The 14452-nt window shown below is 40.7% G+C and overlaps 1 protein-coding gene and 1 long non-coding RNA gene across 8 annotated transcripts in view; one reads left to right on the top strand and one right to left on the bottom strand.

Annotated features, from left to right (window-relative positions):
- LOC308586442 overlaps nt 1–14452 on the top strand; it is a 114962-nt gene that overhangs the window by 68379 nt on the left and 32131 nt on the right. The gene's annotated exons all lie outside the window — the stretch shown is intronic.
- Nucleotides 7922–14452, bottom strand: part of ATRNL1 (attractin like 1) — a 503197-nt gene continuing 496666 nt past the window's right edge. Inside the window, exons 29-30 of one of the 3 annotated variants that reach the window (XM_081192831.1) lie at nt 13826–13876; nt 7922–10829 (exon numbers count right to left, since the gene is read on the bottom strand). In XM_081192831.1, the coding sequence (XP_081048957.1) occupies nt 10705–10829; nt 13826–13876 (176 nt within the window). In that variant the 3' untranslated portion in view covers nt 7922–10704. Of the gene's footprint in view, nt 10830–13494; nt 13545–13825; nt 13877–14452 lie in introns of those variants that run through there. The other 2 variants (XM_081192833.1, XM_081192832.1) reach the window with 2 other exon arrangements.

The raw sequence follows: 14452 nt of genomic DNA, 5'->3' as shown, positions 1-14452 counted from the left end.
AGGCTTGACTACTGTAATTCACTCTACGCGGGGCTGCCCTTGAAACTGTCCCAGAAACTCCAGCGGGTGCAGAATGCTGCAGCGAGGCTCCTCGCAGGGTCCCTCCCATGGGATCATATTCACCCAGTGCTTTACCAGTTGCACTGGCTCCCGGTGGAGTGTAGGGTCAGGTTTAAGTTGCTGGTTTTGACTTTTAAAGCCGTTTGTGGCTTAGGGCCCTTGTATTTATGGGACCACCTCTTCTGGTATGCCCCGCAGAGGACCTTAAGATCCATGAATAATCATAGTTTAGATGTCCCAAGCCCTAAGGAAGTAAGATTATCCTCCGCCAGGGCCTTCTCAGTGATGGCTCCGACCTGGTGGAATCCTCTCTCCCATGAGACTAGGGCCCTGCAGGATTTAACCTCCTTCTGCGGGGCCTGTAAGACAGAGCTATTCCACCTAGCTTTCAATTTGAATTTAGCCTGATCTTTTATTCCCCTTCCTTCCCTATCCCTCCCCTTTTTATGAAGATTACCCACTCTGGGATCCCACAGCTAATTCTCCCCTGGCCTTCTCGCTGGCCCAAATAGGACTAATTTAGCCAGCTAGCCCTGGTGATCATCTAATGTTTATTGGATGGATTTTCCTCTAAATTGATTTTTGAATTTATTATTATTCATGCTTTTATACTGTATTTTATGCTGTTTTTTGTTGTATCACAATTAAGTGTTTTCTGAACTGGGAAGGGCGGGGCACAAATACAATTTTATTTATTTATTTATTCCTTTGGCCTGCATTGATGCTTTGGAACCTTACATTTTTTTAAAAAGCCATTTTTATGTGTGATTTTCTAGTGAAAACAAAAGGTAGAATATAAATGCAAGTCAAATACTTTGAGAATTCTTTTTCTAAAATCTGTTATATGTTTCATGCTAATGTAATTTCATGAAAGTATAAATTTCAAATTTCAATATAGGAGGGGCTAGTGTATAGGAGTATTCATGTATCTTATCATTTTAGTTCAGATTTAAAAATAGATTGACAGTTGTTTCCTTCCCCATTTCTTGTGCTACCATAGGCAGTTTTGTACTAATGATGAAATTCTCTTCATCAAGTTTTTACCTTGTTCAGGAAAGTACATGACACTAATTCATTATGTCCTGATAATAAATTATTGTACTGATCTGCCTGTAGAGGCAGCTGGTGAGGTGGTTCTCTCATACGGTTCACCCTGTATGTCAGTGGTCATGTGTGTATGATCTTAACAGTGCTTAGTTTATATTTCCGTTGCTATTTTCTTAACGTTGTTAATATGCTTTTATAGATTATAAATGCTATATTGATTTGTTAATCGTACAATATGACTTGTTTTAATTTTGTTCTTTGGTTTATTTTTTTAGTTGTTGCTTTGTTAACAGTGTTTTATAGATTGTAACTCACTGATGATTTGTTATTCTGTATGATTATTATTTTTTATTTGTGATGTTCTATTATGTTCTATCATATCATTGTTATTTATTGTTTGTAAGCTTCTTTGGGATTCATTTGAATAACAAGTGGCAAATTACTCGTAAGGATACTATAATTGAGTTTAGGGTTAAACAAAATTGGGGGGGGGTGTCCTACTCCAATCTCATGATTTGTATTGCTGTTAGTTGGGCTTCTCTAGAAAAGAGGACTGCTAAAGTGATCAAGCCTTGGAGCAGCCACACTGGGCTGGCCAGTCCACCCTGAGATGTGCTTCTCTCTCTCCCACTCCCTCCCCTCGCCTCCATTGCAGGGCCAGACAGTCCTCCTGAGGGAGGAGCCAGGAAGCTTGTTCTGAGGTGCCCTGCTTCATCTGCCAGCCAGCCAGTGCTGCTTCCCTTTTTCTCTGGGGTGCGCTTAGAGCATCTGACGGCCATTGCCCCCACCCACTTCTTCACCCAGCTTGGCTCCCAATGGCTGGCCGTAGTGGGTTTCCCCCCTCCCCCCCGGCTCCCCTCTTGCTGCCTTGGCAGCACTGTTGGTCCTTCCTCCCCTGGCTCTAGGGCTCTTGCAGGGACCCGACCCAGCTGTGGCCACCCAGTCTGTGTTGCCTTGGGACACCTCTGTTGTAGGTAAAGTTGGGTGGGAAGGTGGGTGGGTGGGGGCTTTTAAAGCTGACAATTATTAAAAGAGTGCCATGGAGATGCAAAACACAGAAGTAGTGTGAGGAAGAGCATTGAAGAGTATCAACATGTGGAGGCGGCAGGGTTTCATGACGTGAAGGGATCGTGTCAAGCCTTGCCTTGGGGTGTGTGTGTGTGTGTGTGCGTGTGTGTGTGCGTGTGTGTGTAGGAGCATGGTGGGGATATATGTGAAGTAACTCCCTGGAAGGGATATATTGACATTTCAGGAGTCAGGGTTTAAGGGTGGGTAGGGGAGGATAAGGGAACGTGTGAATGGGTGGGCCTGATGGAAGTTGGGAGTGGTATTGGGGTGGTAAGCAGGTAAGAGTTTACCTTAAAGGCCTTTTGGCAGAAGCAAAAGTTAGGAATGGACTTGGGGGTTAGGTGGCCTGTGATCTGTGTATGCGTCTACAAGGAGAGGCAGACTGTATTTGGCAGTAACACCCCAGAGTTAGGATGACTGATGAGTAGAGAAGTTGAAGCAGTATCAGATAGTGCCTGCTGAGAAAGAAAGCTGCTTGGGGATTGTGGGAGGTGAGCAACTGTGAAACTTGTTCCTTGAGGAGTGGCCAAAACCTGGGCTTAGCATTCTAGACCACCCCCCACCCCCTTCTAAACCCAACATGTTTTGGTTAAGTTCTAATTATCACAGTGGTGCTTAAAATCTAAACAAATTTTGGAGTGGAGTCATTGAGGGACACTGAAGTCTTGTGTTGTGACTCTTAAAAGTGGTTTTCTCTGAATGGCGATGGGAAGAGTTTGTGGTGCAAACTGAGGGTTTCTCAATGAAATCTTTTGGGCAGCTCCCAAAAGAATATTAAAAACACGATAAAACATCAAACATTAAAAACGTCCCTAAACAGGACTGCCTTCAGAAGTCTCTAAAAGTCAGATAGTTTTTAATTTCCTTGGCATCTGATGGGAGAGCGTTCCACAGCATGGGTGCCACTACCAAGAAGGCCCTCTGCCTGGTTCCCTATAACCTCACTTGTAGTGAGGGAACCACCAAAAAGCCCTTGGAGCTGGACCTCGGTGTCTGGGCTGAACGATGTGGGTGGAGACGCTTTTTCCGGTATACTGTCACTTAAAGAAGGATCTGAAATACATTCCTTGAAGCTTGTATTTGCTTTATTCTGGATTGTTTTATTTGATGTTTTAATGTGTTGTAAAGTGCTTTGAGATTTTTTATTTAAAATATAAAGCAGTATAGAAATGAAATGATGATGATGATAATAATAATAATAATAATAATAATAATAATAATAATAATAATAATAACAACAACAACAACAACAACAAAAATAAAATAAAAACTCGGTGTGTGTGTGTGTGCCGCCTAGACATTCTGTTGTGACGACCGCAACCTAGGGTTAAGGTACCATTTGGTGATTAGCTTATATATCTGAGTTTCTAACACTGCACCCCAATCTCCGTCCAGTGATGTGAGATTTCAGGGGTATCGGACAAGCTTACAAGGGTCTGTGTTCCCTTTTGGGACAGTGAGGCACAGCAGACACTGTGGTGTTTTTGTGATATATGGTTTATTTACACATATATAACCTGAACCTAGATGAAGGGATTGCAGAGTATTCACAGCCCGAACGGGTCTGGCCTTCTCCTTAGGCGCAGCATTGGATTCAAAGAACAGCAAAAAGCTGTGTTTCCTTTGTTCCAGCCCACCACAGCCAGCCCACTTTGTATTCTATCCCCACTTTCTCTACCACCTTTGGTCTCTGCCCACCAACACACAGCTGGAGGAGGGGCCCCTCCCTCCTGATCTTCGCTCTCTTGCTGGTTTCCTTGATGATGAAGAAGAAGAGTTTGGATTTGATATCCCGCTTTATCACTACCCGAAGGAGTCTCAAGGAGCCATTATTCTGCTTTGTTCCTAAATGACTTACTCTCAGCTAGCCCTGTCAAATATGTCTGGCTTGTTAGCATAAGCTAAACTCAAGAAATTCTGTGTTTGACACAGTCTAATCAAACCTTGATTAATTCTAACTTTTACTAATTCTAGGATTTATGGATGCCTTGCACCCACAAAGCTCTGGCACCCCAGCACATAGCATTATGTTCAGCCTGTGTAATTAAACCTTATGTCATAGAAGCTTCATCATTCTCTGGTGACCGTAATTTCAGGGAAGTCAATTCCAAGGGATAGACAGGGACCCACTCCAAGATTGAGTTTGTGCATAACAATATGCTTTTCCTTCCCCAGCACTGTGGTAGTTGAACAGTGGTGGGTGGCAAATGCATTCAACTGCCTTACTGGCCTTCACTGCATATCTGGCTGTTCAGTATTGCCAGGACAGTGTTAATATGTTGCGAAGATGTACTGGAATGTCTGCTGATAAATCACAACACAAGCTGGTATCAACCAGTACAAGAAGTCTTAAGATGGGGCTGTAAGTCAAACTCAAATGAGTGGCACTAATGTTTCAAATATATGTTTAACGGGTTTGAGTCCTTTGTAGGAATAAAGTGTAGTATGTATTTTGAGATCAAACTAATGTCAAGGGCAGTGGTCAGTACATTGATGCTGCTATAGAAAAGTTGGAGCCATTCCTCTCTCTGTCATAAATCCTAGCCAAAACCTTCATCAGATCTGATGCTGTGGCATATTTCTTGTTGACTTCAGTGGGTGAGATATGCATCATATGAACACAAAGGGATGGTTCATTTGATACAGAAAGCTAGCAAAGTTAGAACATACTAAAATAGTCTCTTCCCTCCCACCCCCAATTCAAAGAGCAGCTACTGTAAATAGGTGCTAGCATTTTATAGAAGGATAGTGTAGAATATAGGCCAGAAACTGACTGACTGATTAGCTGAAATGTATGAGAAGGCCATTCAGCATACTAATGAAAATAAACTAAATTTGGAGATTGCTGTAACACATTTGGATGGTGTCCTAAAACAAAGCAGTTTCTGTCAGCTATTAGAGAAGATGGGCTGATGCAGCAAGAAAGCCATTATATCAAAACTTTGATTTGCCATCAGCTATTTTTAATTAGCTGTGTAAAGTGGAGACTGTCTGTCAACGAGAAAAGTCCAACCCACATTTACTCATGCTTTGTAGCAAACACTTCACTGTCAGCAGAAGAACATAAGAAAACCTGATGCATCAGGCCAGTGGCTCATCTAGGAAGGCATTTTGTTCTCATAATGGCCAACCAGATGCCTAAAGTATCCATGACAGGAGCCTATCCAACCTCTGCTTAAAAACCTTCAATGATGGAGAGACCACCACCTCCTGAGGGAGTCTGTTCCGCTATCGAACAGCTCTTGCTGTCAGAAAGTTCTTCCTGATATTTAGTCAGAATCTCTTTTCTTATAACCTGAATCGATAGTTTCAAGTCCTACCCTTCAGAGCAGGAGAAAACAACCTTTCTCCATCTTCCATGTGACAGCCCTTCAGATATTTGAAGATGCCTATCATATCTCCTCTCAGTCTCCTCTTTTCCAGACTAAATATGCCCAACCCCCTCAACTGTTCCTAATAAGGCTTGGTTTCCAGACTCTTGATCACCTTGGTTGTCCTCCTCGGCATACGCTCCAGCTCGTCAATATCCTTCTTAGACTGTAGCACCCAGAACTGGACACAGTACTCCAGGTGGGATCTGACTAAGGCAGAATAGAGCAGTACAATGTCTTCCCTTGATCTGGACACTATACTTCTGTTGATGCAGCCTAGAATGGCATCAGCTTTTTTTGCTGCTGCATCATACTGTTGTCTCATGTTAAACTTGTGGTATACTAAGACCCCTAGATTCTTTTCACATGTACTACTGGCAATCCAGGTGTCTCCACATCTTAATATTTGTGCAGTTGGTTCTTCCTGCCTAACTGTAGAACCTTACATTTGTCCCTATTCATTCATTCGTTACCATATTTTTCGCCCTATAGGATGCACTTTTTCTCCTCCAAAAATGAAGGGGAAATGTGTGTGCGTCCTATGGGGCGAATGCAGGCTTTCGCTGAAGCCTGGAGAGCGAGAGGGGTTGGTGCGCACCGACCCCTCTTGCTCTCCAGGCTTCGCGCAGCTCTCCGCAACGGCTTGCGGAGAGTTGCCTGCATGCTGAAGCTTGGGCGTGCTGAGCTCAGGGAATTCCCCCCCCTTTATTTCCCCCCTAAAAAACTAGGTGCGCCTTATGGGACGGTGCGTCCTATAGGGTGAAAAATACGGTAATTTTGTCTTGGTTGTCCGATCTGCTAAGGTCATCTTGAATTCTGATTCTGTCTTCTTTGGCACTAGCTACCCCACTAAGTTTGCTGTCATCTGCAAATTTTATGAGCAATCCCCTCAATTCTTTCGTCCACATGTTTATAAAGACGTTGAACAACAAAGGACCCAGGACACAACCCTGTGGAAGCTCATTTGTCACTTTCCCCCAGGATGACAAGGACCATTAATGAGTACTCTTTGGGTTGGGTCAGTCGACCAACACCAAATCCACCTAACAGTTACCCAATTCAGACTACAATTTACCAGCTTCTCCACAAGAATATCATGGGGGACTTTATCAAAAGCCTTACTGCATGAGTGAAGATCATACAATAGAATGTGAATAAGAATACTGATGTGAAACTGTGGAGAGCTTAAGGGTGGGAAAATGAGAAACTACAAGAAACCAAAGTTGACAGATATGCCCATCCTTAAACCAAGGGTGGAGTACTTCTGGCCCTTGAGCTGGAAATAGTTCACAGCTGAATTTCTCCTGGGCTTTTCAGTTCCCTTCCTGCTTAGCAGGGAGCAGCTGAGAGGAGAAAGTTACTTGGTGTTATGCAGTCTGTGTAGCTGCAATTATTTTCTCTGCAAGATAATCCGCTGCAGGAAGATCAAAGTAGAGGGGGAAATACCCTGGATGAAATCCTTGCAAACATGGTTAGCGTGTTGGACTGAAGAAAACAGGTTAAAATCCTCACGTAACCCAAACCCCATTGGCTTAACCTAGTTTACAGGTTGTTAGTCCTCCTAGAGAACCATGTATGCTTTGGGTTCCTTTGAGGGAAGGTAGGATATAAATGTAGGAAAATGAATAAATAAGATATCTGCAAATCAATCTAGTGTATTGGTAGAAGAGAGCCTTTCATGAGTAATTCTGTCCACAATTAAAAAAAAAAAAGGTTCAGATGTTAATGCATGTCAAACCAATTATGAGACCAACACAGGAAGTCCCACCATTTATTGCTGATTTTAATTGTCAACTCTATAAAAATTTCTCACTATTTTGAAGTGCTGCTATCAACACTATCATTCTTTTAAAATTAAACACTAGGCCCTGCTATTGTCTTTTATATTCTGCATTCATTGATGGGGCATTATACCTGATCCCACTTCCAATAGTGTTTCCACCTGCAACAGTTTTGGCATACATACTGTTTTATTTTGTTTTTTGGACAGTGTGTGTCCAATAGCTGCTTGCTATCCAAACCTTTTCATTCCACAAATATTCTGGGTATGTTTTTTGTTCTGCTTTTTTGGTACTGTAGTACTATAGTGCCCCTATTATTGCCCTAGATAGCAATAATGTGGTATTGTTTGGGAAGCACAGCAGAAGTAATAAAGCTGAATGATGTGTGGATGGTCCAGTATAAATCCAGTGTGTCATGCACAATTACTGCTTCACTCCTATGTTGCAGAATATACTTTCAAAAAACCCTAGTTTGGCAGGGTTCATGCTTCACCAGGGTAACTATTGCATAGAATACCTGTCCAATAAATGTAGGTAGACTCACAAAATACACAAACTTTTGGTAACTAAATCATGTTGGGGAAAATTAGGAAATTTATAGCCAAGTCTTTTATTTACTCTTTTGTCTTTCTTCAAATAATCATCTTACTCATCATACATGCCAATTCTAATGATTTGTTTTCTTTAAGCAAATCAACATTACAATGACAGAAGGGTTTTCTTTTTAAAGAAAAAAAACAGACTCTTATTGGAGTTACAATATTTCTTTTTTTGATAATTTCTGACAGAACTCAATTTTGCCCTAATTCTGGAAAAAATTATATGTAAATAGGATCATATGAATAGAACATATTGGCATATAAGTGCTTGCAGAACTGGGTCCTTTGTTTAGAATAACAACAAAGTGAGGTAAGAACAGTCAACAAAAATCATCACACTGTGACAACATAACTTCAGCATAAGAATCAGGTCTCCTTTTGAAATGTGAAACTATTTCAACAATCATGCCAGCATAATTTATCAATGTGCAACTAATTAAAACAGCATAGCAGTCATGATAAAATGTAACCTAATGACCTCGGATGAGAGGGAACTACATACTGTACAACAGTTCCTTTTGATGTATTTAAATTCTTTTCTTTTTTTATACATTCAGTCCTCATCCAAATTAAGTAGTCAAATGATAATACAAAAGAAAAACACCTACCAACTCACAAACAGGGCGTTATTACTGCTACTGCACCATCTTGGCATGCAAGTAACTATGTAGTCAAAGTGTAAACAGTGAAATGTCTCCCCCTTCCGGAAATAAAATGATTTTTTAATTAAAAAATGCAGGTATAATTATAAACATCAGTTATATTTGTATAGCTTTCATAATTAGCACAACTCCACTTTAAGTAAGAGTTTACACCTCTGCTGATAGATAACTCCCATACAGGCAGCTGTCAAACGAAGGACTGCTAATTTGCCCTTATGAGGAAGTTCTTGCAAGACGACTGGATGGGGAACCTGCCGTGACCAGTTCAGAGTGCAGCTCAGCTCCAAAGAAAATTGTAGATTTAGTCTTCTTCATTTCAGTGATGCTTAAGTTGAAGAATTAAATACTTAAATTTAATTGATTTTGAATTCATTTAACGTTCCCTGAATTTGAGACATTAAGCCTAAATATAAACGTGCTTCATCTGCCGCCACCTTCCGCAAACAACATTTACATTAAGTATTATGCTTGGATTCCAACATTAGTTATAACTGGAATAGACCTACTGAAACAAATGGATTTGATAATAATAATAATTTATAATAATAATTTATTATTTATACCCCGCCCATTGATTTTCAGTGGGTCTGCTCTGAGATGGGTACCACCTTATCATTCACCTATTGTGGCATTCCACTTATGATCAGAGAGTTGGGGGAATTTCCAAAACTACATGGGAGGTGGTATGGCAGCTGGAGGGAAAATGACCAAAAATTTGTCCCCCTCCTCTGTGAGTAGTTACCTCTGCTGGATCATTGTTCCTTCTGTAAATGGGAGGGCTGAACTGCATAATGAAAATAAAACAAGGACGCTGCTTGATATTTTCTTTAAAATAGCCAAAAAAATTAGCTTTTGTTGATAAGGTGATCTCACATACAGAAAAGTCATTCCAAGAGTTCCAAGTGATAAAACTTCATACAAGCCACTGGGGACTTTATTTTAGGGTACAGTGGAATTACTTAAATGCCATGAATACGAAGAGCTTGGATCTGTTGCTCTGAGAGGGAGGACTTTTAAATAACTGTGATAAAGGGGTAAGTGTGGCCAGGGGAACATTATTCTGCAAATAAGCGGATATGGCATTAATTTTAACACTGGACATTGAGGCTACCATTTGCCACAAACTTGAGTATGCTTGAGACTATTGTAATCAATAGACGTCAGGATGCTTAAAGCTACATTTGACTTCAGCCTTCACAATTATGTTAGTTAAAAAAGCATCAGATATTCTTCTGCAGAGAGTCTTGCAATTTTTGTTCTCCTGGGTCTTGCAATTTTGGAGATGGCTATTGGGGAAAAGGGGATCTTGGCTGCTGGACACGCTTTCCCAAACTCAGTCAGATCTGATAATGAGTTAGTTGGTTGGCATGGAAGACAAGCACGTACTCTTTGCTGTATTCACCATTCTGAATTCTTACATAGTAGAAAAGTCCAGTCTTTATCCTGCTTCAGACCTTAGACTGTGGCAGGGTCCTTTGGAAGGCAGAAATCTTTGATATGCATAAATCCTTTCAGAGTTTTTTTGTTTGTTACATCTGGCTCATTGAAATACATGGTTTTTGCTATATCTGCCTATCACAAAGTTCAAATTATGCCTTCATATCAGGGTAATGATAATATTATTTATATCCCTAATAATGTCAGTTTCTGCTTTCTTAAGTGTGTGTATCTCAGCACTAATCAAGCTGAGAAACTGAATAACTCAACACTTCTAGCTATATAACAAGTCCTTTAGACTTACTTTAATTTTCCATGATATATTTCCTTCCACATTATAAAACAATGTACTATCTTTTCCCAGACATTTTTCTTTATTTCCTGATATGAATAACAAGAAGTGTGGAGAAGTATTTTTCATATCATTACTGATGTCAGAATCTTTTCATAAGGTCCTCCAGTATATTCACCTTTGTCATTCCAGATGCCCTGCTTTGGGGCACAGCGGAAAGAAGGTGCTAATCTATTTGAGCCTGGAGGTTCTTACCACCATTCTTACCACCATCCAGAGGTTGCCTCCATAAAACCTGAGGCTGTATTTTAGCTTACAATGGAAGCTCTTTAAAAAAGAAAAAAGAAAGAAAAACATTACAGAATATACAAATGTGTTATTTTAATCTCAGACACAAGTTCCTTGACGTGTTGAAAGGTGGTGTTTTCGATTTCTGACTGCCGAACTCTTATCTTTACACTCTGAGGGCTTCTGTTGTGAAATGTCTATCAGTGCACTTGCAATTGCCAGTCCTGGAAGGAAGAGGAAAAGAGGAATTAACATTCTGCTATGAGAATACTTTTTTCCTGCTTTCTCTTTCTACTTTCACTGAGATGAGCTTCTAATTCCACTAGAAACTAGCTCACGAGCAATGGAATCAGACTTGCCATATGATTGCTTGAGCATTTCCTCCTGGTCTAGTACAAAAGTTATGAGAGAAAACATACAAAACTGCAGTATTTTAACCACAGAAATCATTGTATTTATCCATTGCCTTTAGGAAAGTCTGATGGAAAAAGAAAGCCCCAAACTAATAATACCACTAAGTAGCAGCGATACTGATATAGTAGAATACCCCTATTTTCATCTAAGGAATGTTGGAGGGTATGACAAAAGGAAATAAGACACTTGTCACACACTGTAGCTGGGTTTTCATATAAACAACAACAACAAAGCAATACCAGAAGCCAGTGAAAGCAAAGAGTTATAGTCCTCTGTCCCTGTGCCATAGTCCCAATCCCACTCCTTCCCTGCTGGCTCTTTATTTCTAAAAACAAATAGGGTGTATTAATTAAGGCTTGGGATACACAGATTTGAGCTATTTTATCTAAATACAGTGGTGCCTCGCAAGACGAAAAGAATCCGTTCCGCGAGTCTCTTCGTCTTGCGGTTTTTTCGTCTTGCGAAGCAAGCCCATTAGCGGCTTAGTGGATTAGCGCTATTAGCTGCTTAGCAGGCTTAGCGGATCAGCTGATAAGCGGCTTAGCGGATCAGCTGATAAGCGGCTTAGCGGCTTGGGAAAAAGGGGGGGGGACCCGCAGGAACTTGCAAGACATTTTCGTCTTGCGAAGCAAGCCCATAGGAAATTCATTTTGCGAAGCACCTCCAAAATGGAAAACCCTTTCGTCTAGCGGGTTTTCCGTCTTGCGAGGCATTCGTCTTGCGGGGCACCACTGTACTGCTTCCCATCAAGTGAATTGCGGTGGGTGGGTTAGGATTAGGGTGTGTGTATTTATGAGACAAGCAGCACAAAAACCCAAACAACAAAACCAGTACTATAAAATACTATCTACAAAAAGCACTGGGTTTTTTGGGTAAAAAAAAAGAGGGGTGCCAGATCATATCTTGATAAAAGTGCTGTGGGTACCAGCACAAATTGGCTGTCGTGGGCTGCAAAAAAAAGACGTTATAGTTCTTTGTACCATTGAGCAGAATCACGAAAAGCACATTAAAATCCCCAACCATGCTACATACTTAAAACCAGATCTTAAAAGGCCTGGAAGAACATAAAAGACTTAAGCTGGCACTGAGGACATCAGCATGTGTGCAAGGCCAGGGGGTCAGGGAAAAGGAGGCATCAGGTGAATTGCCTTACTAACTAGAACTCTGCATGTTTTGTCAATTAAGAACAGCCATGAGAATGCTGATACTTAAATATCATACAATATTTGAAGATTCTTGACTTTGATTTCTAATTGTGCCACCATACACTGTTCTTCAGTTCACTGAGTGGATATATAGCTTGTCAACATGTCAGTATGCAAAAATTAGATGTATCTGTAAAATATTCCCTCATACTTTTTACTGAATCAAAATCATTTCCATGTTGCAAAAGCACAGATACAGAGGGCAGAATCAAACATGTGCAAAGAATGTTTCATGGCTTGTCAGAAGACCCAACGGGGTTCAAAAGGGACAGTTATTTCTCAGGGGGCAAAGTTAAAATGTAGAAGAAGCCTTTTGGATTCACTATATGCTTTTCCAGGTTCCACAAGAGTAGATCAACTTGTTGAAAAACTCTTCCCTGCTGTTCACAGAGAAGAACGCTAGTTTATCTCTCCCCACATCATTCTGGATGCTGTCAGATGCTTCCCCATGATACTAATTATGGCAGCATCTCAGGGCAGGGCCATCTTTCTCCTCATGAGTCGGAGTATTCTTTTCACTGGCTTTGCTGTCCCACAGCCTGACTCTTGTTAAGCGAAGCTGTGAAGCTCCTACAAAGATGCTTCCTTTAATCTTCCTCCCTGCTCAGGATCACTTCTTCACATTGCACTAAACACGTAGTTTGGTGATACTTGTTTATTATGCTTCAGGTAGCATGGAGGGGGGATCAGAACTGTGGGGCATGTGATAAATACCCTTTGTAGTAGTCCCAAAGAAAACCCTCCTTGCCTGGAATTTCTGTTTACCACAGAAAGGAAGCTGGCACTACCACCATTGGGAACTTCTTTCCTCTGACAAATAGTAGTGTGTGTGTGTGTGTGTGTGTGTGTGTGTGTGTGTGTGTGTGTCATCTGTATCTGTATGTATGTGTATATGTATAGATGTTTTTTGGAACTGCAGCATGAGAAACTGCACCACAGTCCTTATTCCTTTTGCACATGTGAATGCTATTTAAATTACATAATCAAGCATGCCTTGCCACATTGTGTGATGTAGTTTGGCCCTAATTCATATCCGTTAATGGATCCATACAAATTAACATACACAAGCATGGGCCATGAAATCATATTTGCTATTCTCTGATTCTGCATCATTCAGTAGCACTATGGCATTGGTGACTGGAATAGCAGTGTTCAGCATGAAAGTGTCATTCGTAAGAAGAAGTGCTAGGGGTTGTAGCCAACAGTAGTTGGCGTAGACCCATTGAAGTTAATAGAAATGACTACCTGCGTTCATTAATTTCAGTGGGCCCTTTCTGAAGAAAGCTTAGTTGGACAGAAAACCAGGACTTGCTTTGAGCCCTCGGGATGAAAGAAAGATCCAAATTAATTGGTGCCCGCCAGTCTTAAAAATACAAAAGAGCTGAAACCTAACATGCTTTTCCCAAGTTTTCGTTTTCTTGAAATATGCTTTATTGGATGCTGTTCCTCTTACTCCACTATTCTGAAGGAACTGCTTCTTTTCAATCTAAAACTGCATACTGGGACATGCTTGCATGCTGTTAGAGTTCCATTAATATCAAGTCACTCCAGAAGATCATTTTTCAAAACGTCACACAAATCATCCGATGGAATTCACTTACCGTGTTCTCTAGGCCCAACACTGTTCCTTGTTATCAAAGCAGTACAATTAACTAGGGGAACAATTCATTACTTCAGACTGGCGGTCTAAAAGAATTTCATTTACCAAGTCAAAATGATGCACAGACTTGCTGCTGGCAAGTAGAATTTACATCAAAATGCAACCAAAGAGTCAATAAAAATGCTGGGGCTTAAATATTTATTATATGCTTTACCTTTATTTAATAGGGTTGTGTTTCCAAACAGTTAGAGTTAATATTATTGGCTGGAAATGTAAATCCTATGATATCTCCCATTTGTCACCCCTAGTTTCATGGCTTGTTATAATTTACTTCATGCATTCCCCCCTTTAAAAATACTCCCTCCTGAGCTGAGAGCCTCTGTTTCTTCAGTTCTGTAGCAGTAGTATTGTAGAATCAGCATGGTTCAGTATCAAATCACAGAAGCAGAATTAATGAGTCACATTCACAGGTCAGAAGCTTCTCTGTGATCTCGAGGTCAGGAAATTCCAAGTCCATCTTGGAATAGGATTTATCAAATCAGTTTTAGCTTTACAGAAATGGGGATGACTACTTTCATAACCTTTGGTTAGGAAACAATCTATAGTTTCCTTTAGTGAATGCTAGAGA

The sequence above is a fragment of the Podarcis bocagei genome, assembly GCF_964188305.1.
Source record: "Podarcis bocagei genome assembly, chromosome: 4".
Lineage (NCBI taxonomy): Eukaryota > Metazoa > Chordata > Lepidosauria > Squamata > Lacertidae > Podarcis > Podarcis bocagei.
This window is presented reverse-complemented; position numbering and strand designations above follow the sequence as displayed.